Genomic DNA, 27,780 nt, shown 5'->3' with positions numbered 1-27,780 from the left:
CCCGCGCTGGGAGGCGGTGCCGGGGGCGCGGAACGGCCGCTAACAAAGCGCGGCGCTGCCGGCAGCACGGACCGGAACGTGGCAGGACCTGCTGGGATGCTATGAGAGCAAAGCACACCGCAATGCCAGCGAGCACCTGGGTTAGACCCAAGCCGGGAGGAGGTTTAAGGCTCCCAATGCACCAAGGAGCAACCAGAAGGTGCTCAGCCTGCAGCAGACATCCTGCTTGCTTCTGCAGGCTGCACTACAACCCACCGCCTGCACCTGAAGCTACGGGAGCAAAGCCCAGTATGTCTAATATCATTCAGTAGCATTATGCAGAAAGAGGATTTATAACTTTGTTGGTACAATGCATGTAAACTTTAACAAAACATGGAAGCTCGTGAACAATCAAAGCAATATGGATCACTAAGGAGACACCATAGATACTATCTGCACATGCAACATAAGGAAATGATACCCCTGAAATTAAGATGCATTAGAATATATGCTGAGCTCTTTCTTATACATCTGTCTTCCCAAGAGGGAACATGTAGTCTAACTGCCCAGGAGGAACACTGTGCAATCTTTTAATGGGCTATGTAGTAAATCACCACAGGAATTCATATAGAAGCTGATGTTAAATTGGTTTTTCTTTCTTCTTTTTCTTTTTTTAAAGGAATCTACTGCTTTGTAATGCCACCGAGTAAGACGCAGTATTTCATACTTACTGAGAAACACGAACTGCAGTTGAAAGTTTCCATTACCTGGTATAAGGTACAATGTGCAAACCAGCAGGGAAGCCCTACTGTCTACCACCAAGTTCTGCTCAGATTTGTATTGTTATAAAAATAGAAGTTTCCTAGAATTACTGAACAGAACATCAGCACTTGGGCCAGAACTCAAGGAAATCCAGACCTTCTGAGCATGGGAGCTATTCATGTTTTCTCTCACTAAGGGCTGAATCCTGCAAGGCAGAGGCCCCGGAGTGCTGAGCCTACCAGCAACCACTGGGACACCCTCACTGCATGGCACACAGCTTAACGATATGTTCATTTTTGCTGATAAGCAAGACCTTAATACATGCATTGCACCTGACCTGAAAAGTGTCACTTATATACTGGACTTCCTAATTGTACCTAAAAAGATCAGGGAGCAAGGCTGCGGGATCAGAAGTGCTGCACCTAATCCTTCATCTACTGAAACTCCAAATCTCCTGAAAGAGAATCATATGACCTAAAGATAGGTATGTTTCTAGCCCTTTAGCATGAACAGTCTGATAGCAAGACCCCACGTAACAGTCTGATACTGCTTTCCAGAGTCAGAACGCAAATGAATCTGCAGAGCTACAGGGAAGAAGCTTTTGCTGACAGGAAATTATCCTGCAAAGTCTGACAGATTTTTGTGGCTGGGAAGGAAAATACCCATGTGGATTGGGAGTCTCAGCAGCAAGGAGCGAGACAGGGATTATGCCGCTAAGCTGTAGGGAGCTTTCCTTTACAAGCAATCACACTGTATATACTGCCTGTCCTGTAGGCAGCAGAGGACACACATCTTAGAAAAAAGAAATCTATGTGTAAAGCATACATTATACACAGCCACATCTGTCTGTACATGGGGCATTTAACTTCCTCTAAAATCTACTAACAAAGCATCCACTGCTGCTAAATACAGATTAGGAAGTACATTATTTCACAGACAGTTATTCAAAAAGGTTATGAATCATCTATAAGCAGTAATTTCTATTAATTGCTTATTATTCAACTAAACACACCCTTGAAAAGGGCAGAATCTGCTTTTCCTAACATAACCGCACCTCACATGGAGCAAAAACTGTTTTCAAGATTCTTTTGCTTGGAAAACTTAGTGCTCACTTTTCAGACGCTGTTAACTTAGCGTCAAGAATCATCCAGATTAAATGCATGGCTATACATTTTCTGCAAAATAATGTGTATGTGAAAAGCCTTGTTAAACATTAACATGCTAGGAAGTTTAATTTTACCATGACCTACAAAAGTTCTTTGCCCAATTTTGGTCATCAAGCAACTTGGAGAAAACCCCATTCATTTCCTCCATATCCGGGAGGTTAACATAGTGCTGGGGCTAAGAGGACTACAGAAAACTCACAAGGATGTTGTAACTAAAAATTCTCCTCAAGTTTTCCTTAAGGCAAATACGGAGTAAAGAACTGCATCTGCTGGTTTATGGCTTCAGCTGATGATGATCTAGGCACTACCTAACCTGACACACAAGCACGTACCTGCAGACAGCATTTATGCATGCACATCAGCAGAGCAGAGCTCACTGAACAAAGCAGTTTGTGTTGCTGCCCTCAATACAGCTGCAGACTGTGCTCATTTGTTACTTTGCAAGAACATGCAGCAAAATTCCTCCATTTCCTTCTGCAAATGTTAGCTTAGCCATGAATATAAAATCTGGAAATATTATTACACCATGCTTGACTGACCTAAATTTAGGATGGCTGTATTACCATATGGAGTTTTATATACGCAGCTTAGGGCTAGCAGTGAGAACAGCAAAGATAAAAGGTGACAAACAGCCTTTGCGTGACTGTTCTGCACAAACACCTTCAACTTTCCATTCTTTTTTACTTTAACATCTCCATTTTCACGTCCAGATGTCAAAATACTGACAAAACTCACATAACGTCCAGCAGGATTACATTTATTTTTCCTCATGAAAGGTTCCAAGTGCTCATTTAAAAGTTACTTCCTTCACAGCAAGTCTTAATTTTAGAAAGGGAAATAAAAAAAGAAAATAAACTACTCTTAGAAATTTGGTCCTTCGGGATATACACCTATTGTGACTGACCTGCAGTCACCAGCATAAAGGCCAGCCTGGTGTTAAAGCTTCCACTGCCAAAGAGCTTGAAAAAGAGAAAAGCTCTCATACTTTGTTATTAACAGCCTGCCTCTAACCAGTGTCAGCATAGGAACAAGAGAATCCTGTAAGTTCCAGGCCCACAGGCAGAAGGACAATTCAGCAAGTCATTACCTGATTTCCCTTCCAAACAGTCCAAGAAAATGCAACCTAGACCTTGTTGTCCCTTGTTTTCAGAGGTGCATCTTTATGGCAATAGTGAGACAGGTGACAGCAGAGGATACTGATGAGCAAAACTGATCCGATCCCTCAGCCACCATCTGCAACACACACAGCTGTGCTCTGCTAACTTCACACACGAGTCACAGATGAACGTGGTACTTGCTAACAGGTACTACTTCTATACTGAGCTAGCAGGTATTCCTTTTTATTTTTTAGTTTTAATAAACATATATTTCAGCTGCTGAGGTATACGTACTGTACAACATAAAAACCTGTATGCAATTCCCCAGCTACCACAATCTACAGCTACATTTAGAGTGGTCATTTTATCCAAACTAACAAAACGCATACAACTCATTCTGTTAACGTAAAGACGACTTGCACTATGAGGAGCAGGTTCTTTTCCTTCTTGACACTTAAGGCTTCTGGGAATCTGACTGCTGGAAACGGTTTAGCTTCTCTGGATTATTTGATGCCATTTGAGAAAAGTCACGAAAAATGTCCTGATAAATTTCATCTCCTAAAAGAAGAGAAGAAAGGAAACGGTTCATTATCACAAACGTTTGAAACATTGCTCATCACTACACAAATGCCCTACCATGCTACCAATCACTGTAAGAACATATATTGATGGTGTAAGGACTGCTTGTAGATGGAATGATGCTGATGTGAACTCAGAGACTGTTTAATTGCATGCACGTTCTGTAGAAGCAAATGAAACAAAGCCAAACTATACCTGAAATAGTACCTCAAAGGCAGCCGCACAGAGGAAAGTCCAGAGTTAGAAAGGAAAAGTGCAAGCATTTCAAAGCAACGTAAAACAAAAGATGTTTATTAGCTATTGAAGAACAAAAGTCATTTTTGAAAGGACTTGCTAACCAAGACTCCCCTCAGGAAGTTAGAGTTACGGCGTAAGTGAAGCTTTGTTGGGAAACAGAGGCCAGAAGTCTAACAACCAGACAGAGCTCCCCACCAAAGAAACAGTCAGCAAGCAATAAAAAGCAATCCTAAGTAATTAGTTGTTGGTCATAAAAGCTTTTCAAGTACTATTTAAGCAAGTATAGATTTTTACTGCATCATTGGACATCCATTATATCCTCTAGGTTTATCTCTAAGAGTAACAATACCTTCCTTAAACATTTTTCCCCGTGTTTCTTATCTTGACCCTTTGTGTATTTAAGAACAACCTGACAACAAGCACGGCTCTATTGCAGAGTAAGGGAGGGCAGCAAATTGCACTCGCTCTGTCTCCCCTTCTCTTTCCAAACTGGAAAATGACATTCAAGAGAAATTACTCCTTGAGGCATTGCCAGGTCATTCTTCTACCATTTTTAAGTGGTAGAAGAATTTGTTTGTTTGTTTTCCATCTACTGCAACATTCTGAGCCTTGAGTTCTCGTTTCATTTTAAAACATTAACCACACCCCATTGTTCAAAGGGAACTAAATGTGTAAAGCATTCGGTCCAGTCAGGAAATATTCAGCCATCCAGATTTTCCTGTCCTCCCAAAGCAGATGACTGCATGGGACAAGATGCCAGCATTACAGCTCCCTGCTGACAGCTTGATTAATAATACAACAAAGAAATCAACCTAACAATATCTACTGTCACATAGGTTGAATGTGATTCTCAGCCCCTCCTTTCCCCCTTCCCCCATTTTCCCCCACAACTGCAGGACTGCACAGGAAGCACAATCCCACCACTGCTTTCAAAAGGACAGTCTTTAAAAGGATTTCTTTTGTGTGAGAAGTTACACTGCTCTGTTTTTCCATCTTCTTAATGCATGTTTCCAATACCAGAACCATTCCAGTTTCAGATACTGGTGATGAGGCTGCATTCATTCGAAAACACTTTCAGAAGCGATAACTGACCTTCTGCAAATACTTCACACGGTATGTGGGGTTACACAGAAGTGTAGTGACAACTCTGCACAGATTGTAAAGGACAAATAAATTCCACACTACTCTGCTAGGAAGCTTGCATTCTAGTGAAATCCCTTGGCTTTCAGGTTTAGTTTCAGGTACGTTCTAGAGATGAAACAGGCACACAACACACTTTATGACAAGTTTCTGCTTACTGCCTGCAGCGGAGTATAAGCACAGAACGAAAGAAGTTGCAAGATCCATCCCAAGACTAGGTTTGAGGAGCACAAATCAGAATCAAACTAGTAGGATGCAAGAAACGAGGCTTTTAATACAGACACGGGTTCCATTTGTGAACTAGTACTGTAATTCAAGTTGCCATATTTAGTTCTCTTAAATAAACTCGAAAGAAAAAAAAAAGCTATTTTAGTAAGATACGTTGTGGCTCTGGTTTTTCACTATATTACATAACAAAAATATTACATACAAAAATAGAGTAAAATAAAGTGCCCCTTTAGTTTGTATGCTGCATTAAAATATTTAATGCTGTAAACCTTATTCTTTTAAAACCTTACTTTACAGTTTATTTCTGGAAATTCTCTTTCCAAGCAATGTTTTCACTAAAGTGCAGATTGTATGTACAAAAATACCGAAACACTGCTTTACCATTTAACACCAGAATAAATTAAAAGGCACACATGATACATTCAGGAAAAGATAGGAAGAAAGAGTAGCAGTTCTAATATCAAATAGAGCAGACATACTGCAGCACCAGAAGATGAGCACTCAAGTATTATACGAGAATCAGTACAATGGTGCGTATGGCTTCTACCACCAGAAATGAGCATCTTGTGGAACAAGCTTGTTTCAGCCAGTTCCCACTTTAAGAATATTATTCTGGAAGACCAGCTATACCTTGCAAAGCAACACAGACATTCCCTAAGTAGCTTAAAACCAGCCAGGTATATTAAAATCAGAAATGCTGACGCTATCGGCTACGTTAGTAATTGCTTATCAACTGCGTTACTGAAGCAGAGGAATATGCAGTCTGCTTCGTTGTGACGACAAACTTCCATCGATGTTTACCCTCACATATCGCCCAGCAAACGTGCAATTGTCTCAAAAGTCCTCATCTTTTAGAAACACAATTTTGGAAAAGAGGAGTTCTAAAATAAGCGTAGCGCAGATACTTAAGTATGTCTGTGCAGTGAAAAAGACCTGCTTTGCCTATGGCCAAGTGAGGGGAACATTCATCAGAATGACTGAACTAGATGAATCTGGAAGGTCCCTTCCAACTGAACTACTCTATTCTAACAGCAAAGAGGGGCTTTGTGCTTACACTTGCACAGTTTCACAATCCTAACAGGCTAGCAGACGTTAACATTAAAACACTCAATTACTTGTTCAGCTTTCTAGGAGACTTCAGCAAGTAAAGAACTGCTGTATCCAAAGAGACAGTCAGATCTTCTGGCTGGGACACTGCCCTGTACAGCTCATGGTCAGAGTTATAACAGTTAAAACACCCTCCCTCTGATTTGGGGCAAGCTTTATGCCTTGTGCCAGCTCCACTCTCCATGATTAATCTTGCCCCTTTACAGTTATCAGAGATTGTCTACACAAAAACATCTGGACCAGATTGCATCAGCTGCAGTCTTCAGATTCTACTGTTAAGAAGGCCCAGGTATCTTTGATTAAAGATGTACCAAGCTTTTTGTTTTCTTTACTCAAATGCAATGTGAGCAAACAGGCAAAAGATTGTTTTCTTTCACATATGTAACCTGCTGCATTTTGGGTGGAGGATTCTTCCATATCATGTTCATAATTGTTATGAGTTACTTCTAATTCATTTATTGCTCCTCCAGAGAGAGCACATAAATGTCTGAGTGAGCTTCAATACTTTCATTGTTTTACTCTGAATTTCCTAAGAATTTCGTTTAAAGATCAATTTGAAACACAACCATTCTTCAGGAGAAGCTTCGTGAAATATGGAAGTTCCATTCATTTGATACCATCCATATGGGATACTGGACACTCAATACGGCCCATTGAGTGTATTCCAGCCCCAGACTGGCACGACACAAAAGTACACAGTCCTTATGAATCAATGACAAATATGATGGGAAGTGAGCCAACAGCACCTGGCACTCAGCCTTAAAAAGTTTTTTCTTTCACTGCTGCCTGGGATAACATATTTTTATGATTGCCTTGAATAACCTGACAATTAACCATACATTCATTACTGGTATTTGCATGAAATTAAATTAGGTTCCTATGGAAGCATATCGTAACAGAGGAAATGGCTTGCATAAATGTCATATGAACATACTATAAACTGGGACAGAATGCCTGAGGATAAGTTGCACATACTCATTAAATACTGTTATTTTCCAGTATGAGTTGGCTCAAGTGCGTGATACAGATACTTTGCAAGAAACTGAATGGTGAGATACCGTGCATACAAAAATACATAATCAAGAGTGACTGTCTCATTTAAGATATTAACTAATAAAATACGATTTAAAAGGAAGAAATAATACTTTCAGAATCGTCTGGAGATATTTTGAAGTATTCGATGCACATTTTTACATTGGCTTATAATATTTTTTCTTTAAAAAAAAAATGAAGAAAAAAAGAAGAGAGCCATTCTAAAGAAAGGAGAATGGTATCTTACACTAAGATGAACCTCTCAGGTGTCTCTGAGCAACCTGCCTTACAAGGCTGCCCATCAGAGTCAGAGAAATCCTAACAGTACATCAGATTCAGAGAAATGTCAGTAGGAGAAAACCAAACAACCAGCAGCAAAAAAGATTGGTAACAGCTGTACTACCAAACTACCATCACTACGTGCTTTAAACACTCTCCTTTTAGGTCTCCTAAATAACCTGACAAAGCTGCACCAGAATGAAGCTTTAACGTGTATATACTGTTTAAAAAAACATTGTACAAAGCTATCTTAATTTTTCTTCAGACCCTAAGAATCTAGCTGTAAACTGATAAATTCCTGAATACATTTCTTATACTGCATCTCGGTATGGTTATTAGTAGAGTATTGACCTGGCTGTCCATAGAGCCCTTCTGATTCACGCATTTCTTCATTCATCCTCGCTAAACGCAACCTGCGATTTGGGAAACAGAAAAAGAACAACGTCACTTTTAAAGCAGCGAAAAAAGACTGCCATTCAAAGACCTAGTGCATGCTCTCGAACCTCACAGCGAGGTCACATATGTTCGGTGCACTAAGTTTTATTTTACCCTCCCTGTTTTTATGTGTAGGAATTTTGACATGTTATTCATTATAAAATAGAAGCAGCATGAAAAACACCTAGTTAGAAATGAAACGCAAAACTTACAACGTTACAATATCTGCATTGGCGGCCTCTACAGCTATACTCAGTGGGTCCTTCCCATCTTCATCAGTAGCGTGCTGGTTTGCTCCTCGTTTTAGGAATAAACACACTTGCCTGTTCAGAGATATAATTTAAGAATAATTTCCATCACAATAATGGAAGAAAAAGCTAATAATAAAAAAAAAAACAAGCAGGATGCAGTATATTTTACAGAAGGTAAACCTTTTCCTTCCCGTGCCATCTGAGGTCACAGAGCCATAAAACTTCACCCTTCTTACTGTGATAGAAGAGAAATGCTGAGCAGGATAAACTAATACAGTGCAGAGTCCCTAGGCACAGATGCAAGTAGAAGCTGTCCTCATTTTTCTTGGCTATTTTTCATCTATATTCCTGTGTATATACATATGTGTATGTAAATCACCTACACAAGCAGGGCATGGTGGCTAAGCTTAGACCTTAAACTCTCAATCTGTCAACTTGGCACTCTATTCAGAATTCATGTATGCAAAGAGAAAGGGTGCCACAAAACACAATGTGTCCTCATTTGAATTAAGCTGGCACAAGGATTCAGTTTGAAGCCCTGATTGCAAAATCCAACATGTGATATAGTACATTTCATTTCAAAATGTAATACCTGTGTGAGATGAACCAGAAACAGCTCTGGTTCTCACCCACCACTATTTCTCTTACTTGCTTCTCATTTTCATAGGAAAATTTTCACGATTCTTTACCAGAAACCCACGTTATTTCAGAAGTATTATCAAACATACACTTTCCCAACATGGACTGAAGTGTTTACAGGCATGTGTTCTGCTAGGAGATGAGCGGGGAAGTAATGTTTTAAAGAACTCTCATCAGGAAAGTTTAAGGGAAAAATCTGAAATAAATTAAAATGTCTGAATATATGGGGGAAGCGAAGAAGCTTTGCATTAATAAAGGCAGCAACCAGTGACTACTGTCAAATTCTGGAACAGTGAGGTACCCCGTGTGTCCTAGAACTGTGGCGTGGTGTAGAGGTCCTCTTCCTTTCATGTCCCTGATGTTCACATTGGCACCGTTCTGCAGCAGGAATTCACAAGTTACCAGTGAACCCTATGGAAGAAGCACAGAACAAACAATTTAGCACCAGATCTCTAGAATCAGAATGAAAACCATCCTGCCTTCTTACCACTGAGTCTTAGGGTAAAGGAAACTAAAGGGACTGCTTCCATATTGAACGCTACCAGGCTGTATAACCACCAAACAAACAAACAAAAAACCAACAAAAAACTGACCACAATGCCAGGGAAAAATAGTTCAGAAATAACTTTGAAAGAACTTTATAAAGACAATATCAGTATCATGTTATCATTCATGAGCAGAGCAAGTAGTTCAAAAGAAGCAGTGACACAGAAACATCCCTATTATTCCCCCTCCCCTCCTCCCACATCAGTCAGGATGCTGTATATCACATACCCCTCGCACTGCCTGAATGAGTGGGGTTGCTTTGTCTTCTTCCATATTGACCCAATTTACTTCAGCTCCATGGGCCAATGCTTCTGCCATATCTGGAAGATTCTTCTCAAAGGCAGCTCGATAAAGATGCAATCCTGGATTAAGCTGTCTGGAGTCATAGAACACAGAAGATTCTTGCCTTTCTGCTTCTGAAAGAAATTTTTAAAAGAAGAAGCTTATCTGTAATCCCTGTTTTTGTAAGGTACCTCCTGGGTTGTAACCAAAACACCTTTGGCATAAAGTAGCTCAGATTTCACAGAAAGGTCTGCACTGGTGCCCCATTCTACCAGAAATCTTCATACGTGCCTTTAGCTTATTCCAGCACTCAAGTATGGACACTTCAGAATTCTGCCCAGAAAACCTTCTCTTTGTGTTACTGGCATTTGTGAATATATACATATATATACTTAATAACTGCTTCTACAGTGCAGTCAGAGGATCTACGGCACATACTGCTTGCCTACAAACCACAGCTGTGAACTACTATATTTCAAACATACCTCAGAAGGGTGCTATGATGTAGAAGTAAAAGCTTGCTTTGTAATTAAATGCTTTGCATACGTTAACAAGCTATACTCCATATGTCTGTCAGCCCAGGATACTGGTAATAGATCATTTTATCAGTTTATATAGGCTTTAGATATGTGGATTAATGTTTAAAGGTATGACCACTCCCATGTAAGTAGAAAACAAAAATTAAGCAAGAATGTTGAAGTAACACACAAAGCTTGTAATATGTGACTTAACAGGAATTCCATCTCCAACATCGTAGTTCTTTATGAAACGACTGCATCTCTCTGGCGACTTTTCTGTGTTAAGATGAAGCAGTGTTCCATTCTGCTAGAAAGAAGTTCTGGCTCAATATGACAGACTAAAAAACTCTCTGAACTTGGGTTCTGTGACATTTATTGCTACCTAGCATGGAGGAGAGAAAGGCAACCCAGGCAATTATTGCCCTTATTAAAATGTTTCAGCACAGTGGGATAAGACACGTGAACTTTATCATTAAGTACTAAACCATCTGACGGGATGTACTAGCAAAAAAAATATTAAGTCTTCGTCTTGAAACACAAAGCCAAACACACCTGATTCATACAAGCTGTTAGCTGATACAGTAGAAGCAAGGTGTTCCCTGCTGTCATCAACACTCTGCTGGATCCCACTGTCACTGCTTCTTACTGTTTCGGGGAGAAATTAGCATTACTATGCAGATTGTAAGTTACCCACTCTTCACAGACACCATGATAATAAAGCAAGCTCTTATACTTTGTCCTGAATTATTCATTATTTTTATGACACAACTATTCAAATAAATCTGAAGTCACACACTTCAGCTATAGAATTCATAACAGTAGTATCAAAGATTATCATAAAGGTAGAAAATCAGGATAAGTAAAAAAGCTTAAATTATTTCATGAAATAACTGAGCAATGCCGTAGCCCGGAGACAGTGGATTAAAGGCAGGGAGATGGCCACAACACACAATGGATCACTAGTGCAAATACTGAACATGCCACAGCTGTAGTACTTACTACTACGTAGCTTTGAAGAGGTATCAAAGTAGGAGAAGAGTGAATCTAGTTCATCAGGACAGAACAGAGACTCCCGCCTCGCCTCGTCGCTACTTACAGCAACCGCTGGGACATGCAAGTTAGCAAAGCACAAAGCAGGCAGTAAGGAAGGAATAGGGCAGGAAAGAACATTATTGGAAAAATTAAGGATGAAAATACGGAGGAAAGAAAGTGGTTAATATGTTTCTGAATGGTAAGCATCCCCAGTCCACAAACTTCCCACCTAAAAAAATGCACATTTCTCAATATGCCTTTTTTTTCCCCTCTACCTCTGAACTAAGCTATGACCCACTGATAGAGAGATAGGACTACTCTGCATGGGGCAGGAAATCAGTAAATACAAAAAGCTTTACAAATACTTTAAGAAGAACACGCGTAACGTAGCTAAGGAGAGAAACTTGTAGATACCTCTTGGAGATGCCGCACCTTGTTCTACTGCCAAGAGGGATTTTTCAGGAGCACTGTGCCTTTTCTCTTCCTGACTTTGAGGTAAAACTTTCGTTCTGGATTCAAGTGGAGACAATGCTGCTGCTGCAGGCTGCTTTTCTACAAATTTTCTTTCCACATACTTTGCTTTGATGTACGCCTCCTTCTCTTGTCTGTCATACACAAAATGCCCACAGTTAGTAAGCTCAGATTTTATTCTTTTTTTTTCTACAAGAACATTCACTTCATATTAATGCCAGTAATCCAACTGCACTTTGGCTCTGCATGTAGGACACTCAATGACAGATTCAGAACGATGAAGAGCACATTATCCAAATCTCTCTGGATCACTGATGAAATTTTGTATAAGCCTCAGAAGAATGCAGCTTGTGAAAAGTTGAGGAAGTTAAAAGAAAATGCCATATTTGTATAGGTACGTTCTCTTTCAGACAGACACTGTAGAAAGTAGCATGTGGGAGAAAAACATTAGTTACTGCACGCTAACTCTCGATATAAATCCCTTCTGTACATTTTCTATATGGCCAATAACCAACTAATATCACACACATTTAGATTCTTCAGTAACAATATTTGTTAAAGGAACATCAGGACTGTATGAGAGAGCAAAAATGAAAGCCCCAGGTAGGTACAACCACCAGCTGCAGAACACATGCGATGTATTTTTTTCCTTGAGCCCAGTATTATCTTCATGCAACACGCCATTTGGGACAAAATGATGAAAGAGCTTAGAAAAGTGCTGCTACTGAAGTAGCTGAAAAGCAGTTATCACTTGAAGGAATATCTGGCACATCTCCTATGGTATTAATGTTATTATAACATCACCAAATTGTCAGTACCTTATAAACTATAGTTTTCTCCTGCATGAAACTCTGACAGCAAGCAGCACAGAATTGGAAAGCTAGAAAAAAGCTTTAAAAGACTTATTCTTTATGGTGAAACAAAATGTTAGGAATTATCTTCAAAAACATCAACAAACAGAAATGGCAGACAGCAGCAAGAAAGAGAGAAAAGAGCATTCCAGGAACTAGGGAACAAAAATCAAAGAAAGAACAAAGTCGCTGTAAATAAAAGTCAGAGCCATAAGTTCCTTCCAGGGCACCTTACACAAGAGCTGGCTGAAACGGTGCAAAGCAAACAAGAGACAACACCAATCTGCCCATACTGACGTGGCAGAGCATCAGAAGGAAGAAGTGAGATCAGAAAAAGAAGTGCATTATAGAAGCCAAAGGGGACTAAAAATGCACTGCTTATAAGGAGAAGAGCAAATCAAAGTGTTAAAGACAGTTGAGTGGCAGCACCTTTATCAGGCTGGAGGCTGAAGGAAGTAACAGGACAAAGGAAATAAGCACAGTTATTAGACCGCTGGAGTTGAAGTCATCCAAAGTAAGACTCAGAGGAAATGAAAAAAAAAATCAGATACTAAGAAGGGGAAGGTTAGTTGTATTGGTATTAAAGGATGGCACAAGTTGTTTAATATAATATAATTTATTGCTATAATGAAAGGATGAACAAATGAAAGTGGAGGACATTACTACCTTTGGCTTCCAGGCTGAGGCTTCTTTACTCCCACTTTTTCCAACTTTGCTTCATATATTCTATTTATAACATCATTTCCTAATTCACACATAAGCTATGAAGAAAAATAAATAAATTCAAATACAATTGCAAATGGCTTTATCTATTTATTTAGTAGTTTTTCCTTAGATTATTTTTAAAGCTCAGTATTTTCACTAAGTATTGTGAGTTCCCTTAGAAAAATATGTATGGATTTATTTCATGATAAAGAAATATCAGCAAATAAAGGGACCAAACAGCGTAAGATTACAGTAACTGTATTTTTGTTAAGTACAATCCCCTTCCGAAACAGGATTAAGAAAATGAATATCAAGAATCTTTTTTTCCTGCAATCATTATGACAGCTGTGGGCCTCAAAAGCATTGCTTTCCATCAGGCTTTGCTGTTAGTTCTTATCCCATCTGGCAAGACACAATTCACTCAATACTGATCCATCTTGTCCAAGACAAGAGTGGAAAGATTACGTGCTTCTACTACCACGTAGAACATTAAAGTCTTACATATGTGAACATGACATGGAGCACTGCAAGTATTTTTCTTCTGATTTTCTTTCTACTCCCTCATTATCAACACATTAGTGCTAAAATTATTTCAGGTCAAGCAACATCCCTGTTGTTACAGTCTTCCTGATCTTCTGAACAGAAGCGTAACATGCAAGAATGAGAACACGAGCTACAAACAAGTGCAGTGCATCAGCTATCCAACCACACACATGCATCAGTGCCTATTTCTGTATTTCAATGTCATACGACTTTCATTTTTCAACTAGAATTCCAGCACATACACAGCACACGGCAGCAGTTACACAGAACAGCCTCCCAGAAGCGTTTCAAATCAGGATCTCATTCTAACAGCTGGCATTCAAATTTTCAAGAATTTCCATGCTTTAATCTCACACAGAACTTTTTGAGCCCGCCGCACTATTTATCTGTATTGCTTTCATATGTTGAATGTATCAGATCAAAGTTCCTACCTACAACTGCATTTGTGCACCTAAAAGCGTCACAAAGTGTTCTGACTTGAAAGTTTGTATCAAGAATGGCTACGAATCCAGCAAGCTGTATAAAAGCAGCGCGAGTTAACAAATACATCATCATAAACTTTCTACTCAAAAGCAGAAGAGATGCACTGAGTACAAATGCAATTTTTTCCTGCATGAACATTCAGATACCTCGGCTTTAGACAAATAACCTGAGCAGCAGACAGAAGCTCTTGTTTCAGAAAGAACATCCTACCTTCAGAAGTTCAGGTTCCCATGAATCCAGGGTCAGGGACCTTACTTTTGAGAAGTGGACTCCTAAGCTCCTAAATAGCAAAAAGAAACAGCAGCTTGTAACAACGTGCACTGTCTTATTTCAGATAACTTTGCATTGGTTTATGCCAATAAAGCACGTTACATTCACTCTGATTTCTGAAAGGAGTCTCCAATCTTGCCTTAGTGCCCGTTTTAAGAGGCAAACATCGCATTTCCAATTTAAATGAATTATAGTTCTGAAGAGCCCACCAACCTGTGTATCCCAGAGCACTCGATGCACAGCGTGATTCCAAGGTTGATGCTGGCCCAGCGAGGATCTGCTAAACCACAATCACAGCAGGCAGCATTACCAGGAATACACTGAACTCGCTGCAGAGCGCTTTCTCCCTTTAACAACTTCTCTTTTGTCTCGCTGCCAGATTCCAGGCTCCCAGTAGAAGGGGACGATTTCTTTTCCTGTTTCTGAAAAAGAAACAAAAAATGCACAGTGTTAAAGAAGATCCTGTGAATAATGAAATACTGACAGCACGCTAGAATTCGAGAAAAAAAGCCTCTGCATTTAAAGCCAAGGAAAGCCACTGAACTGGAAAATATCTTCAGCTTTTTAGAAATAACAGACTGCAATGTAAGAGTTATCCAATAATACGACAAATTATGACAATGTGACAGAAAAACTTCAAAACACACAGGCCAAAGAAATGCTAGTAAGATGGAAGACAAATTAGACGATCAGAGTCTTCAACATTTCATTGCATTTTCCACTAGACAAACAATGGAATTTATTTTATTTTTAGTTCCCTTCTCTCCAGAAGTTCTTGCTATTTTCACTCCTTAGGATCTAAAGGTAGTTGCTGTTTGGTAGATTAAACTCACCTCAGATTCATCCCCTTTCTCTCTGTATGCTGTAGCAATGCTGGTCTGAACAGCCTTAATCCACGCTTGCCGCAGCTTTTCCGAGTCAGCTTGGAGCATGCAGCTTCTGTGGAGAACCACATAATGCCCTCAGACACAGCGGCCAAACAAGAAGCTTACATCAAACAAGTTCAATCAAACATAGAGCCTTGTCAAAGTTTGTTGCTATCAACATATGTTTATTGCTTATTGTGTACCATGCAATAAATCCACTTATTTCCAGATAAGGCAGCTGACCTTATGACCTGCAAACTCCTGGTTTCAAAACTACTTAGAGGTAACCTTAACACATGGATATGACTCTTCGAATAACCCAGAGAATTGCTTAATCTCCTATTCCTTATTTTTTTTTCTTATTCCAAATCTCTGGTCCTCATACATGATTTACCCCCATGAGTGTCTACACAAGCGGCAGCTGCCAGTCCCTAATTCATTCACAAAAACCAAGAGAAAATGACTTGAAAGCTGTGAGGAAAAAAACAAAAACTATTTTTTTCACATGGACAGTCAAAGGAAAACATTCTTTGTTTGTTTCTCATTAGCTACTTTCTAGCTACTAAGCAGCTTGATAATTAAAACCAGCTACTACTAACTAAACCACAATAGCTCCATGACTACAAGACATCAAGCATAGGAACACATGTTTATTTTAATGCCAGAAGTAAATTAAATACTAGGAATACTTCACACAGCATCACTTTCTCCCAGCCAAAGTTTCAGAGAACAGAATTGCTCAGATATTTTTCCTGTTTTGATTTGTCCCAAGAGACACGTTCATCCTGTGTTCCAAGGCAACTGAATCTAACAACGTTATTTATCCATTTAATTTTTAAATAAACACGCTCCATCACTTCTCCTTACTTTGTTGGAGAAACCACCTCAAAGCAGAAACGTCTTTCTATGTCCTCACAGTGTTTAACTGTGCAAAGCCGCAAGTCTTCAACAACTACCGTGGGATTATCCTAGGAGAGAAAACATAAAAGGCAGAGATGAAAGAAAGTTGAGGATTATTTCTCATTTAATGTTACTGCTTCACATACATCTTTCCTTCAGAAATGAAATTTGAAATAAGTGAGATTGGACATACTTGGCAGGAAATATTTATTTCAATTTCCATGCCTGGTCATATTCTGTGAGAATTCTGAGGTTGTTTTGTCATCTATAACCCAATCTAGTAAATAGTCAACAGCTTAAAAAACAGCATTTAAAAGGAGCTCAAAGATACTTCCTGAGAGGATGTGCTATTAACTTCTACAGAAATCAGACAGGTTACACCTAAGCAAGACACATTTTAAGCACCAAGTACAAAATTGAGAAGCCACAATGCAGTGGTTTTGAAAACTTGATTCAACTCTAAAGATATCCATTCTAAAGTTATGCAATTTTAAAGGTGTTTTTTGTAATATAAAAAAATATATCAAAACACAACTGCAATTCACAATCAGAAAGTGCCCAAAATGCACTAACATGAATTCCACCACTTGTTTCCAACCCAACCACAAAACCAAAGTTCGTTTATCTCCTGATCTGATAGCATATCAGTTAACAAGCAGTAGGCTCTGAACGTGGGCTGTTAATGCTGACGAACAATCGGTAACGATGAACTTCCCTTTATTTACTTATTGCCTTCTCCATTCAGTTCTCTACTTCTATTTCTTTCTTTTCTTCCACAAAGAGCAGTTACAGCTATGTGGTGCACAAAGTGTTTCTTAGAAGAGTAAATCAGAGGGACACCTGCCCAAATTCTAGTTGACAAAGCTGACTTCTAGGTTTGAGGTAGAGCTGCTTTAGCTGCTGTTGTATACAGCAGACAGGAAAAGTTGTACTTTGCCACAACAGACACCAACCGCTGAGTTGCCTTACACTTTCAGTATTAGATATGTGTACAAAGCATCTGTAATAAATACTTTCATGTCATTTTCTCCTCTCTACGATTGCAAAACTGGGTTTGTGAGTCCAGCTAGTAACAGGAAAGAGCAAATCCTTATGGACTTGCCCAAAGAACACTATGCAGCACTCTGTCTGCCAGCAAGTGTACACAAGCCTTTTGTTATCAGCAGCTCTCAGTGCTCCTTGTGAGTCTTCTCTGCAACAAGGTAACAAAAAGCACAACAAATAAAGCATTGCTTACAAGTCTCTAAATCTGTAAGTACAACGTTCATCTCATTTTACAAAGGGTACAACTAATTTAGAAAATGAAGTACTCAAGTTGTTGTTCAAGACCAGGTAGTACAGCCAGGCCAACTCTATGCTTCTCTTACCCTGATGAGGAAGACCAACATCCACATCAAACTGTCCCAAGACAGCTTTCCATACCTACCTTAAATTTCTTCTGGTACACGAGTTGGTTATTCTGTATGGAGAACCAGCGCCTATTCAAACAAAAAGACATTCAAACAATATGAAACTGATTCCACAGTACTTATTGACTGATAAGTCTATATATGATACAGTCTATAGAGAGACTGTAAGTGAAAAAGAATTCATGGTATTAATTCTGCAGTCAGTTTGGACAAGTATTTCATGAGAAAAAAAGAGAGCAGAGGCAAAACAAAAAAAAGAAAGCAAGGTTCAAATAATTTGAATCCTGAACAAATACATTCGTGTTATGACATTAGTAAAGCTAAGATACAAAACATTTTCATATCAAAGAACATTTACATCTATATTTTAGCAGCAAACTACAACTTCAAGTAGTTTAACAATAGCTTAAATAATGAAAGTACTAAAGCATTTTAACTACTCCTGAAATACTGTCAGGAATAGAGCTCTCAAAGAACTTACCTAGCCCTTAGACAAAACTAGACTATTGCTACGCCATGGAGGGCTCTCTACATCGGCGTTTCTTAGATAGGAAATATTGCATCTAAACACAAAGCAACTATTAAGTAGGATCTTACTCATTCTTTTTATAGGAAACTATTAAAAAATCAATTAAGGCATCCAATAAAATCCAAATGATAACTTTTAAAGGAAAAAAAAAAAGTCCCCCTTCCTTGTCCAACTCCTGCTCAGATGGGATATAATTCACAGCAAATGGAAGAACAGTCCGTGTTTTGGAAAAAATTCTGAGCATCTCAGATCTAGAACTGCATCTGTCAGATCACCAAATATGAGAACAGAAGCAAACACGGCCATCGGCCTCTGGCTCTGCTGGGGATGCACAAAACGGAACCAATCCTCACTGGTTCTGAACTGCACAAAAACTTCATAATACAAAAAATAATTCAGTCCTGCAGTGAAGTTCGCATCCATTGGTTTTGTACAGGTTTATAATATGAACCTGTGCTCACCGTAACATAACGGCTCAGTTACTACAATTATCCCATTTATGCATACTGTACGTCCCTGTTTTCTGCACGGCCAACTAGTTGGAGTGCCAACAGTGTGCAAAATACTGTGAAGAACAAGACACGCTGCAGTACGACCTTGTGAATATCAAGTTATGGTTCACTAAAATTAGTAACAAGAGGGCTCCGTAAGTGTGTTCGATCACAACAAGCCATTCATAGAAAGAAGCACACAAAGATGGTTAAGAAAATATAAAAGGAAAAATTAAAATACATGAGACAGTTAGATTCCAATCAGGAAAGCTAGTATTTGTTAGAAAAGTTAATACTTAGTGGACAGATGAGATTCTACCTCTTTACAAGTACTCTTTCAAATGTTGTGCAGATGTATTTCATTTTAAAATCAACAACAGAATCTCCTTTCAATATTGGATTTCCACCACAACAGCCCTCAACGTTTTGCATTAAGATAATGGAGCAGAATAATGCAGAACAGTGACCTGCATTAGGGAAATGCAGCCTCCAAGGGAACTTGCCAAGTTCAGTCAAAAAGCATTTGGGGATGGGGTGTATGTGTGTGAGGGGTATTATATTAGCATATATATAGGTGGCAGCCTCCCTTCTGACATATCAGCACCACAGCCATCTTACTCAGGCGTAAGGTTTGATGTTGTTTTGTAAATTCAAACTAATTCGTTAATAAACTACTGCTGCAAACACAGTGCTGGAGGCTCGCAGCATTAACAGGCAGCAACTTTAGAGCTATGGCATATGTACTGAAGCGGCTGTTGTAGGGTATATCTATCTCCTGTTTGTGCACCTTTAGGCCAGAGGTGCTGCCCTGCTGAAAGTCACCAAAGTTTCTTCAGATGCAACTTTCTGTCTAAAGGCAGGAGAAAAGCACAGTGAAACAGAAAAATGTCCTCTGGGGAAATCTTAAAGCAGCTGGCACTGCCTTGTGGAGTTTATAGGAGTACTTCAGTACAGGTGTTTGGATTTAGAAACTAAATGGGTTCCAATCATTCACACCCACACAATTAAAAACAAGTGTTTCTTAAATAAAAAGCAACACCATTAATTGAAAAGCATTTCAAATTTCTGAGAGCTACAAGTAGTACTAAAAAATAAGAAAATCATGTTAGATTATTTGAATGTTACGTTGAATTGTGCTTATTCATTTCCAAAAGGAAACAATGTCCTTAATTGGTTGCCATCAGCATTCACATAAAACAGTGATTAAGAATGCACAACATTCAAAAGTTACATTTCTATTTCCAATGTAGTTGGTGAGAGAAAAAAAACCATCAATCTACAGAGGAAAGAAGTCAAAACATTGATCTCATATGCTCAGAAGTCTGAGTGCATAAACTTTAATTCCTTTGTAGCTAAAACTAGCTCCATCTTACTAATTCTTTTACAAGTGTTGAACAGCAGGTTGGCATCCCAGGCAGAATCCTTCTGTTATTTTCTTAGACTGAGCCACTTTACATCCATTGCAAGTAATCAAAATTAAATGCGGGGTTAATTAGAGCTTTTTGCGTGCCAAAGAAACATTGGTAAGGTATAAAAGAAGCTGGTTGGTACCTGATGTGATCTGGCTTTTTCCTGTCATGTGAAAAAATGGGGTAGGATTAAAACATAAGGGAAAGGAGGAACAGGAATGAAAAATGCAAAATGAGCAAAATAAGCAAAGAATTAGCATGATCTGAAAATACAGCCGAATTAAAAAGGAAAACACCTACCTAACGCATCCAACCTAAAAACTATTCAGAATGTACTGTTTCATAAAGGCTTTTCTTAGTCACACACACATTTCTTAACACAGACCCATTTTCAATATGAATTTCTAAAGACCAAAGGTCTTTCTCCTATTGTTTCACATTAAATTCAACTGATTTCATTTCCTGATACCTCCAGAAAATTTGTGTATAAAAAAGATACCATCTATCTATATATACATATATATATATACACACACACACACATATATATATATATATACATTCCAAAACTAGGTCTCCATGCCAGTTGCTGTGAGACTCCCCAGTACTGAAACTGGCTTCCATGAAAACTACCCATAATACACACATACACACAGATACAGTATAAAGAAGATTCCAAAACCTTAAGCTCTTTCAGAACAAAGCAATGCCAAATGACAAGCAGCTCTTATAGTTTCCTTCTTAACCTGCTCACAATCTATTTATCAGGTGAGCTCCAAACAGAATTGTCCCAAATAATTTTGTACACCTGATGCAAAAGTGCAAATTAACTGCAGACAAGCAAACCAAGCTGCCAACTGCCCAAGGAAGAAACGACACCATTGTAGCAAAAAATAATTGGGATTTGAAATTTTTCCCCCCTGCAGTGACTGGAGCTGTCCAAGGATAATCCAGAATGGAACCCATGGATGCACAGAAGCATCACAACATTATCTGATGGAATCATAGTGATGTGTCCAAGCCAGGAAAAGTTCACTGTAGCATTTCCTGGTCCACGTTTTTAACACTGGAAAATGCAGTGATTTTTTTTGCCTTTTCATAATATTGTTATCAAGGAATACCTTAAAAACTCTCAAACCATCAAACATTGATAATGACAGAGAGAAAAGAGAAACAACCATATTACAGCTGGCATTACTGACAGCAGTTAGCTGGGATAAGTGACATCGCCATCGGTTCTGATCACCAGGAAACTCCAGTATTTCCCTCCAGAAGAGTTCTGTGCGGTTTTGTTTCAGCTGGTTGATTCTCCATCCCTTGCCTTCTCACAAAAGACAAGTACGTCATGAAGAAGTAAACTACCTACCTGACAGGGAGACTGAAAATAGCCTCTCTGTCACAAGGTCCTCAGTTTTCTGCTCTGAATTCCCTCATATAAATTACATCATTCTCTATGTGTTTTCTCCTCCAATATTTCCTTTATTGTACATTTTTACGCTCAGAACCGTTTTAAGTAGAGACAGTCCTTTCCTGCAGCTGGAAGCACATTCCAGCCTCTAACAAATGTCTGAATTTCAGTCAGTACTGAAGGGCAAAAGCTACATCAGTGCCTGCAACACAACAAGCAGTAACAAATATATTCAGGAATAAAAACAGGATAAACCTTTTCTGTTTTATTAAAACGTGAAGAATGGGGATAGATCAAATAACTAACAGTTGTCTTCATTAAGGTTTTTATTTTAAGTATCTTAGTAGTAATAGTTTCACAGCAGACGACAATGGTTTGTGACTGTATGAAGCACAAAATTAAAACCATGGCTTCTAAGCCACATTTATAGATGGCTTATCAAACGCTACTCACTGCCTAGCTCTGACACATCCAACTAGCCTAGGACAATGAGATAAGCTATGAAACTTCAGATTAAAAAAGATTAAAGGCTTAGCTCTATTGAATACTCTCATGGCAAACAGAAAAAAATTGCAAGCAAATATAAACTACATATTAGAGTAGGTTAGCTCTGACTTATTACTGAGCTGCTTACCTTGGCTCTTAAATGACACTGTTCAAACATTTTAATTGTAGATGCTCAAATATGTAAACTTACACTATGACTTTTGTTAATTATGACTTCTGTTACGTTACATTCCCAGTGAGCAAAGCCTTTATAACATACAACAGAAGAACCTGAAGCAGGAGTTTTGTTTTCAGTCACTTATCAAGAGGCTGCAGATAACCTTGCAAAACACCCCACAAAAAGGACTCTCTGAACCTGTTGTAAATTCAGTGGAAGACAGTTTTCTGCCCTGTTAATGTAGAGTTTTTCTCAAAATGTGCTTCCACTGCTTACAGTAACATTTTACCTCTGACCAGGAGTGGGCTTTTGAAATGTATCTGCTAGTTTTATCCCTTCTTCATTCTTTGGTGCTTCACAGAGTTGTCTTGGAGAACTCTAGATTCATGTGGGTGAAACTAAGGCAGGAGGTACACTACAATTACAAATAATCAGATTACAGGACCGGACTAGAGGTAGTCCATGGCGAGCCCCTTACACGAGCTGCACACTTGCTAATGTAAATATGGTCTATTCAACTGCAGTAGTATGTATTTAGGTGAAGCAATCCCAATTTCCTATTGACTTGTGACATTCCAAGATGTTAAAGAACTATGGAATTAAGGTTGGAAGTGGTCACAGAGCCAAATGCAGACCCTGACCTTCAAAGTACAGCTAGCTGCTTAACAGAAGCACTGTTGCAAAACTGCAGAGTGAGAGATAGTAAGAGAAGCTCTGTATCAAACTAACTTTACAATTGAAGAACTGCATTCAACTATATTGTAAATACTCAAGCATCCATTTCCTTGAAAAAAGTGTACACTACTGGAAATGTGAAAGATCTGTTCACTAATAAAAATATTTAAATAGTAAAATAAACATCTTCAAACAGACAAGACTGACAGTGTATTTTGAATTCCCAACAGGACCATCAAAACTACTACACAGAAGTTACTGCACAGCACAGGAATTGTAAAGAACAACAACGCTTATCTTTCAGGAAAAACAACAGTTCTTGAGTTCTCTGCCATGTTCCCCTGCTTCCAATAGCTGTGCAGCTTCTATTCTACGCCATCACCTAACACTTAGTTTCCCAGCATACATGTTCAAATAGCAAGCCACATATAATCGTAATGCTCTGTTTCAAAATAAAAGATCAAAATGCAATGACAGAGCCAGACCGCAGACAAAGCAAGCCTTCCATACAGAGGACTTCTCCAAACTTCAAGACACATTCTTACAAAAGGCCTGCAAACCTCTAGGAGATAAAAGAGGAGATACAATAAGGAAAAACAGCTAAGAAGTATTCTCTACATAAACTCACAGAGCGATCCAAGGGTTCTGTTGGATCCATGGAATCAGTCAGCTGCACAGGTTATAAGTCAGAGCAGAACTGAGCTTAACAAGCAGTCTCTTAAAAACACAGAGGTTCTGAGTAATTACCTGTTCCATGTCTTGAAGGCATTGCTGGCTCGCTTGAACAGATAGCCTTCCATAACAATACCATTGGCTGCATCTACATTGTATTCTAGTTTCGTATCGTCACCAGAGTAATCCTAATACAAAGGAAGGAGACAAGAAAAAAAACCAATAGCACATTGTAGATTCAATTAGAAGCTCAGGAATTGGCTATGTCAAAAAGAGTAATTATTAGGATTAGTGTTCAGCTGGTAACATTGAGTTTAAGCCCCACCACCTTTTTTGAAACATATTTTTAGGAGATCAGATGCTGGAGATGATTTTTATTTTAATAGGTCAGAAACCTCTATTTATTTTACTATCGGTCTTCACAAAGCACATGAAAGAACAAGGGAGGACAAGGAAAGTCTCTGAATCAGAACGGCTGCATTTCCAAGAAGAGGTGCACACTTGGCTGCGCTCTAGACAACAAATCTAACATATTTTCTAGAAGCTAAACCATGTACAAAAAATCATGTTAAAAGCTATCATTTGATTAATATCTAGCATATGTTGTTAATACCTAATAAGTGTTGACAGCTACTGAAAACCTACAGTGAGCACTTTGTAGATAATGATCCCCTACATTTTAAGTCTTTATCCTTGCATCTTTCCTGAGCTTTGCACACATAGTCATAAATGGGATTTCTCCAACGCTGTCAGATTTGTTTATTTTTTCACAGAGGTCCAAATAATCTGCTCAGCGCTTCCTCATGCACATAATGATGAGACAAAGGGGAACAGTTTTAAACTAAGAAGGGAGATTTAAATTAGTTGTTAGGAAGAAATTCTTCACTTAGAGAGGATGGTGAGACACCAGCACTACTGCCCAGAGAGCTGTGGGTGCCCCATCCCAGGAAATATTCAAGGCCAGTTTGCATGGAGCCTAATAGGTGGCAGCCCTGCCCACAGCAGAGGGTTGGAACTGTCTTGAAGGTCTATTCCAACCCAAGCTCTATTCTGTGACTCACTCTGTCATTCTATGATCTCATTCATATCAGGACAAGCAGTAAGTAGACATTCAAATGCATTAAACTTCTAGCGCCTCCCTCAATTCCTGTGCAAACGAAAGCTCAGAAATAAAAGCATGGGAGGAGGAACAGCAATCTTCTCATTCACTGAAAAGTTACAGTACCAGACTATGAAGTATTATTTATTTACATCCCACAAATAAATACATTTAAATAAATGAGAGAAGAAAACTCACCAACTTGAAGTGGTGGAGCTCTGTCAACAATAGAGACAGTGCTGCCAATGTATATATCTCCCTATAGATTTGGGTTTTAAGCAAGTATCACCAACTTATCCCTGTAGCTCCTCAGATAAGAGAAGAAACACACCAATTTTCCACTACTTTCTTACTTGTTTCCAGACTTGTCTAATTAAGACAAGCTGATCTTACCTGCTCATTGAGCAAGGCACAAACAGCCGCTGGGGATGCAAGAAGCAGCACACATGGAATTACACATGGAATTACATGGAATTAGCTACAAACTATATCCAAAGATCAAAATAATATAAATAATATAAAAGAAATTAAAATATTCATGCTATTACTGAACCTCGTGGTTAGTAAAATATGTCCTTAAGGTAGAGGAGTAACATATGGCTTCTCCTCAATGAGGGCCTAAGAGACATCGCTGAAAGTAGCCTCATAACTCAACAATCCTTTAAATACTGGGGAGGCAGAATATTTCATAAACGTTGCTGGAAAAGCAGGCACTTTTCCACACCAACTGCACAGCAGCAGATTTCACGTAGCGACTCACGTGTTTCACTACCCATCTTAATAGAGGGGCTAAATTTGAAATGCAAAACATAGATTTTTATTAATTCACGGCTAGAAGATCACTGCAAAAATCCTGATAGATTACAAACAAAAGCTTCACAAAAATCACACATTTTTGCATTATTCAGTATCTCATGACCTTGATTTTCTGTCTTTTTTCTAGATCAGAATGTACTGAGCATTAAAGACCTCACAAAGCCCTTATCATGGTAGTTTTAACATAGCATTACAGCTTATATAACACACAATAACGTTCTCAAATTGCTTGAAGTCCTTTCTGGAAAAATAGTCCTTTCCTTTCTATGGAGAAGAGGGGAAAAACAAATAACGGGCAGCCCTTCCCTCCCTCCCTCCCCCCAGATGACAAATCCCTCCAACTTACCAGCTCCCAAACATAATGAAACCTGCTAAAGATTTGCATCTTTTTGCCTCAGTGACTCCTGGACTCCTTGACTAGCGAAAGATAATATGCATTCTCTCAGTCCTTTCGACCCAAACTACCATGTAATCACATTTTCCTTCACGTATGGAAAACTTCTGCAGAAAATGCAACTGTCTTTTCCAATGAAACTGATTTAAGCTCTGAAGACACACACCGTGTCAACAGGATCATTTATCTTGCTACCTTCTCAGCCCAAGTTGTCTAAAATAATAAGCCTTCCTCGTGAAATGCCTTTGGGGTTATTTTCAATGGCTTTCCTGAATGACTCGCACCTTCACAGAGCAGATAAAAGCAGAAAAGTATGCAGACATAAAGCTCTAACAGTGCTCACACTACCAGCTTGGGGGAGGGAGCTTAAAGCTTCCCTGTGCTTTATCCATAAAACTTCACTGAAAGTTGCAGCCAGTAAAACAACATTTAACTGCCTTCATTGCAATTAAAGAAATTAAAGAAGGAAAACTAGATAGCCTTAGTTTGATCTTAATGTCTCTTAATTCATAATTAAAGAAGAGGGAAAAGAGGTCACACATCATAGTTTATTTTTGTCTTGGATCGTGGAAAAGTTTAACGTACCACAAAAAATAATCAGGGGTGGAGAGAAATACATCCTTATCTTTCCAGTAACCCGCATAAGAGAATCACATGTTAATAAATCCAGTCACTCTGTGTGACTCAGAGTCTTATATTCCTTAAACAAACACACGGCCAATAAGGAGCATTTTAAATATCATTTATTTGCTCATTAGGAGATAGTGAGGTCTGGAGTACGCTTCACCTGATTGGAATTCAGAAAATTAAACTAGTATGATGAAGCTTACACAGTAGTGTGATACTGTACATTTAATTACGATTAAAGGAATTAACATCTATGGTTTCTATTCTGGTATCGATTTTTCAAGGCTGGCCATCTACTGCATGCTTTTATGGCAGCTTTTGTGTCCACACAAAAAAACGTGTCCACAAGGAATAGGAAATCAGCTGACAGTGGAAAAACTTTCCTTCCTGCATTTACAGTTAAGCTGGCGGGTCCCAGCATGCTGCTCAACAGTGGTTCAGTGAATGCATTTTTATACTGACTTAGAAACTTATCACATACACTGGAGACATTTCACAGCTCACGTTTTCTTTGTGTTTCTCCACACATTATTTTCCTGTGAGTGAAACATCCCAAACCTTAGCTTTCAGTGGCAGAGCTGACTGCCAGCACATCACAAAAGCCACCTGAGTCCTTTTTACTCAGAAACCATCAGGAGCATATCAGTGTTCTAAACTTGAATTTGTAAGCAAAGATATTGTTTGACATTTTGTATTCTGCTTCTTCTAAGAAAATTAAGGTCCTTATTTATTTATTTATTTTTTTACAAGGCAGTAAATAATGGAGAACAAATACCAAAGAAAAGAATAGTCTGGAAAGTTGCTCCAGCATATACCAAAACAGAAGACATTCACCATGCAACCCCCCTTTTGGGAAGTTGCTTCCATTGCACAGGCAAACCGAAAGAATAGGTTGTTATTATGCTCATGATGAAAGTCCCTTGAGAAAGAGCTCAGAACAACACCACATTCAAGTTACTAGGTTTACAATCCAAGACAAAGGGCCAGAAGTCAACCCCATCACTGAGCATACAGCCACTTGAATTACTGGCACATCTTCACTTTTGAGAAATGCATTACTCCGTCTCAACAGCAGTTCTGGTTAATGACTGCTTTAAGACTATGGTAGCATCTGGTTTCCTATTAGGTTGTTTACTCAAATCACTCTCACCACAGCTGTTTCCTAAACAGTTCTTTACAGGTAGGGTTT

The 27,780-nt window shown here is 38.8% G+C and overlaps 1 protein-coding gene across 4 annotated transcripts in view; it reads right to left on the bottom strand.

The window, feature by feature from the left end:
• Nucleotides 1–2,648: 2,648 nt before the first annotated feature.
• ACAP2 (ArfGAP with coiled-coil, ankyrin repeat and PH domains 2) overlaps nt 2,649–27,780 on the bottom strand; it is a 52,876-nt gene continuing 27,744 nt past the window's right edge. The window contains exons 10-24 of one of the 4 annotated variants that reach the window (XM_072344390.1): nt 23,731–23,843; nt 17,825–17,876; nt 16,366–16,466; nt 15,466–15,571; nt 14,846–15,054; nt 14,573–14,642; nt 13,298–13,392; nt 11,724–11,914; nt 11,277–11,381; nt 10,830–10,922; nt 9,706–9,893; nt 9,233–9,342; nt 8,254–8,364; nt 7,958–8,019; nt 2,649–3,562 (exon numbers count right to left, since the gene is read on the bottom strand). In XM_072344390.1, the coding sequence (XP_072200491.1) occupies nt 3,459–3,562; nt 7,958–8,019; nt 8,254–8,364; nt 9,233–9,342; nt 9,706–9,893; nt 10,830–10,922; nt 11,277–11,381; nt 11,724–11,914; nt 13,298–13,392; nt 14,573–14,642; nt 14,846–15,054; nt 15,466–15,571; nt 16,366–16,466; nt 17,825–17,876; nt 23,731–23,843 (1,710 nt within the window). In that variant the 3' untranslated portion in view covers nt 2,649–3,458. The remainder of the gene's footprint in view (nt 3,563–7,957; nt 8,020–8,253; nt 8,365–9,232; nt 9,343–9,705; nt 9,894–10,829; nt 10,923–11,276; nt 11,382–11,723; nt 11,915–13,297; nt 13,393–14,572; nt 14,643–14,845; nt 15,055–15,465; nt 15,572–16,365; nt 16,467–17,824; nt 17,877–23,730; nt 23,844–27,780) is intronic. The other 3 variants (XM_072344391.1, XM_072344392.1, XM_072344393.1) reach the window with 3 other exon arrangements.

Source organism: Excalfactoria chinensis, chromosome 9, assembly GCF_039878825.1.
Source record: "Excalfactoria chinensis isolate bCotChi1 chromosome 9, bCotChi1.hap2, whole genome shotgun sequence".
Taxonomy (NCBI): Eukaryota; Metazoa; Chordata; class Aves; order Galliformes; family Phasianidae; genus Excalfactoria; species Excalfactoria chinensis.
The sequence above is the reverse complement of the archived record's forward strand: the minus strand, read 5'-3'. Positions and strand labels throughout refer to the sequence as shown.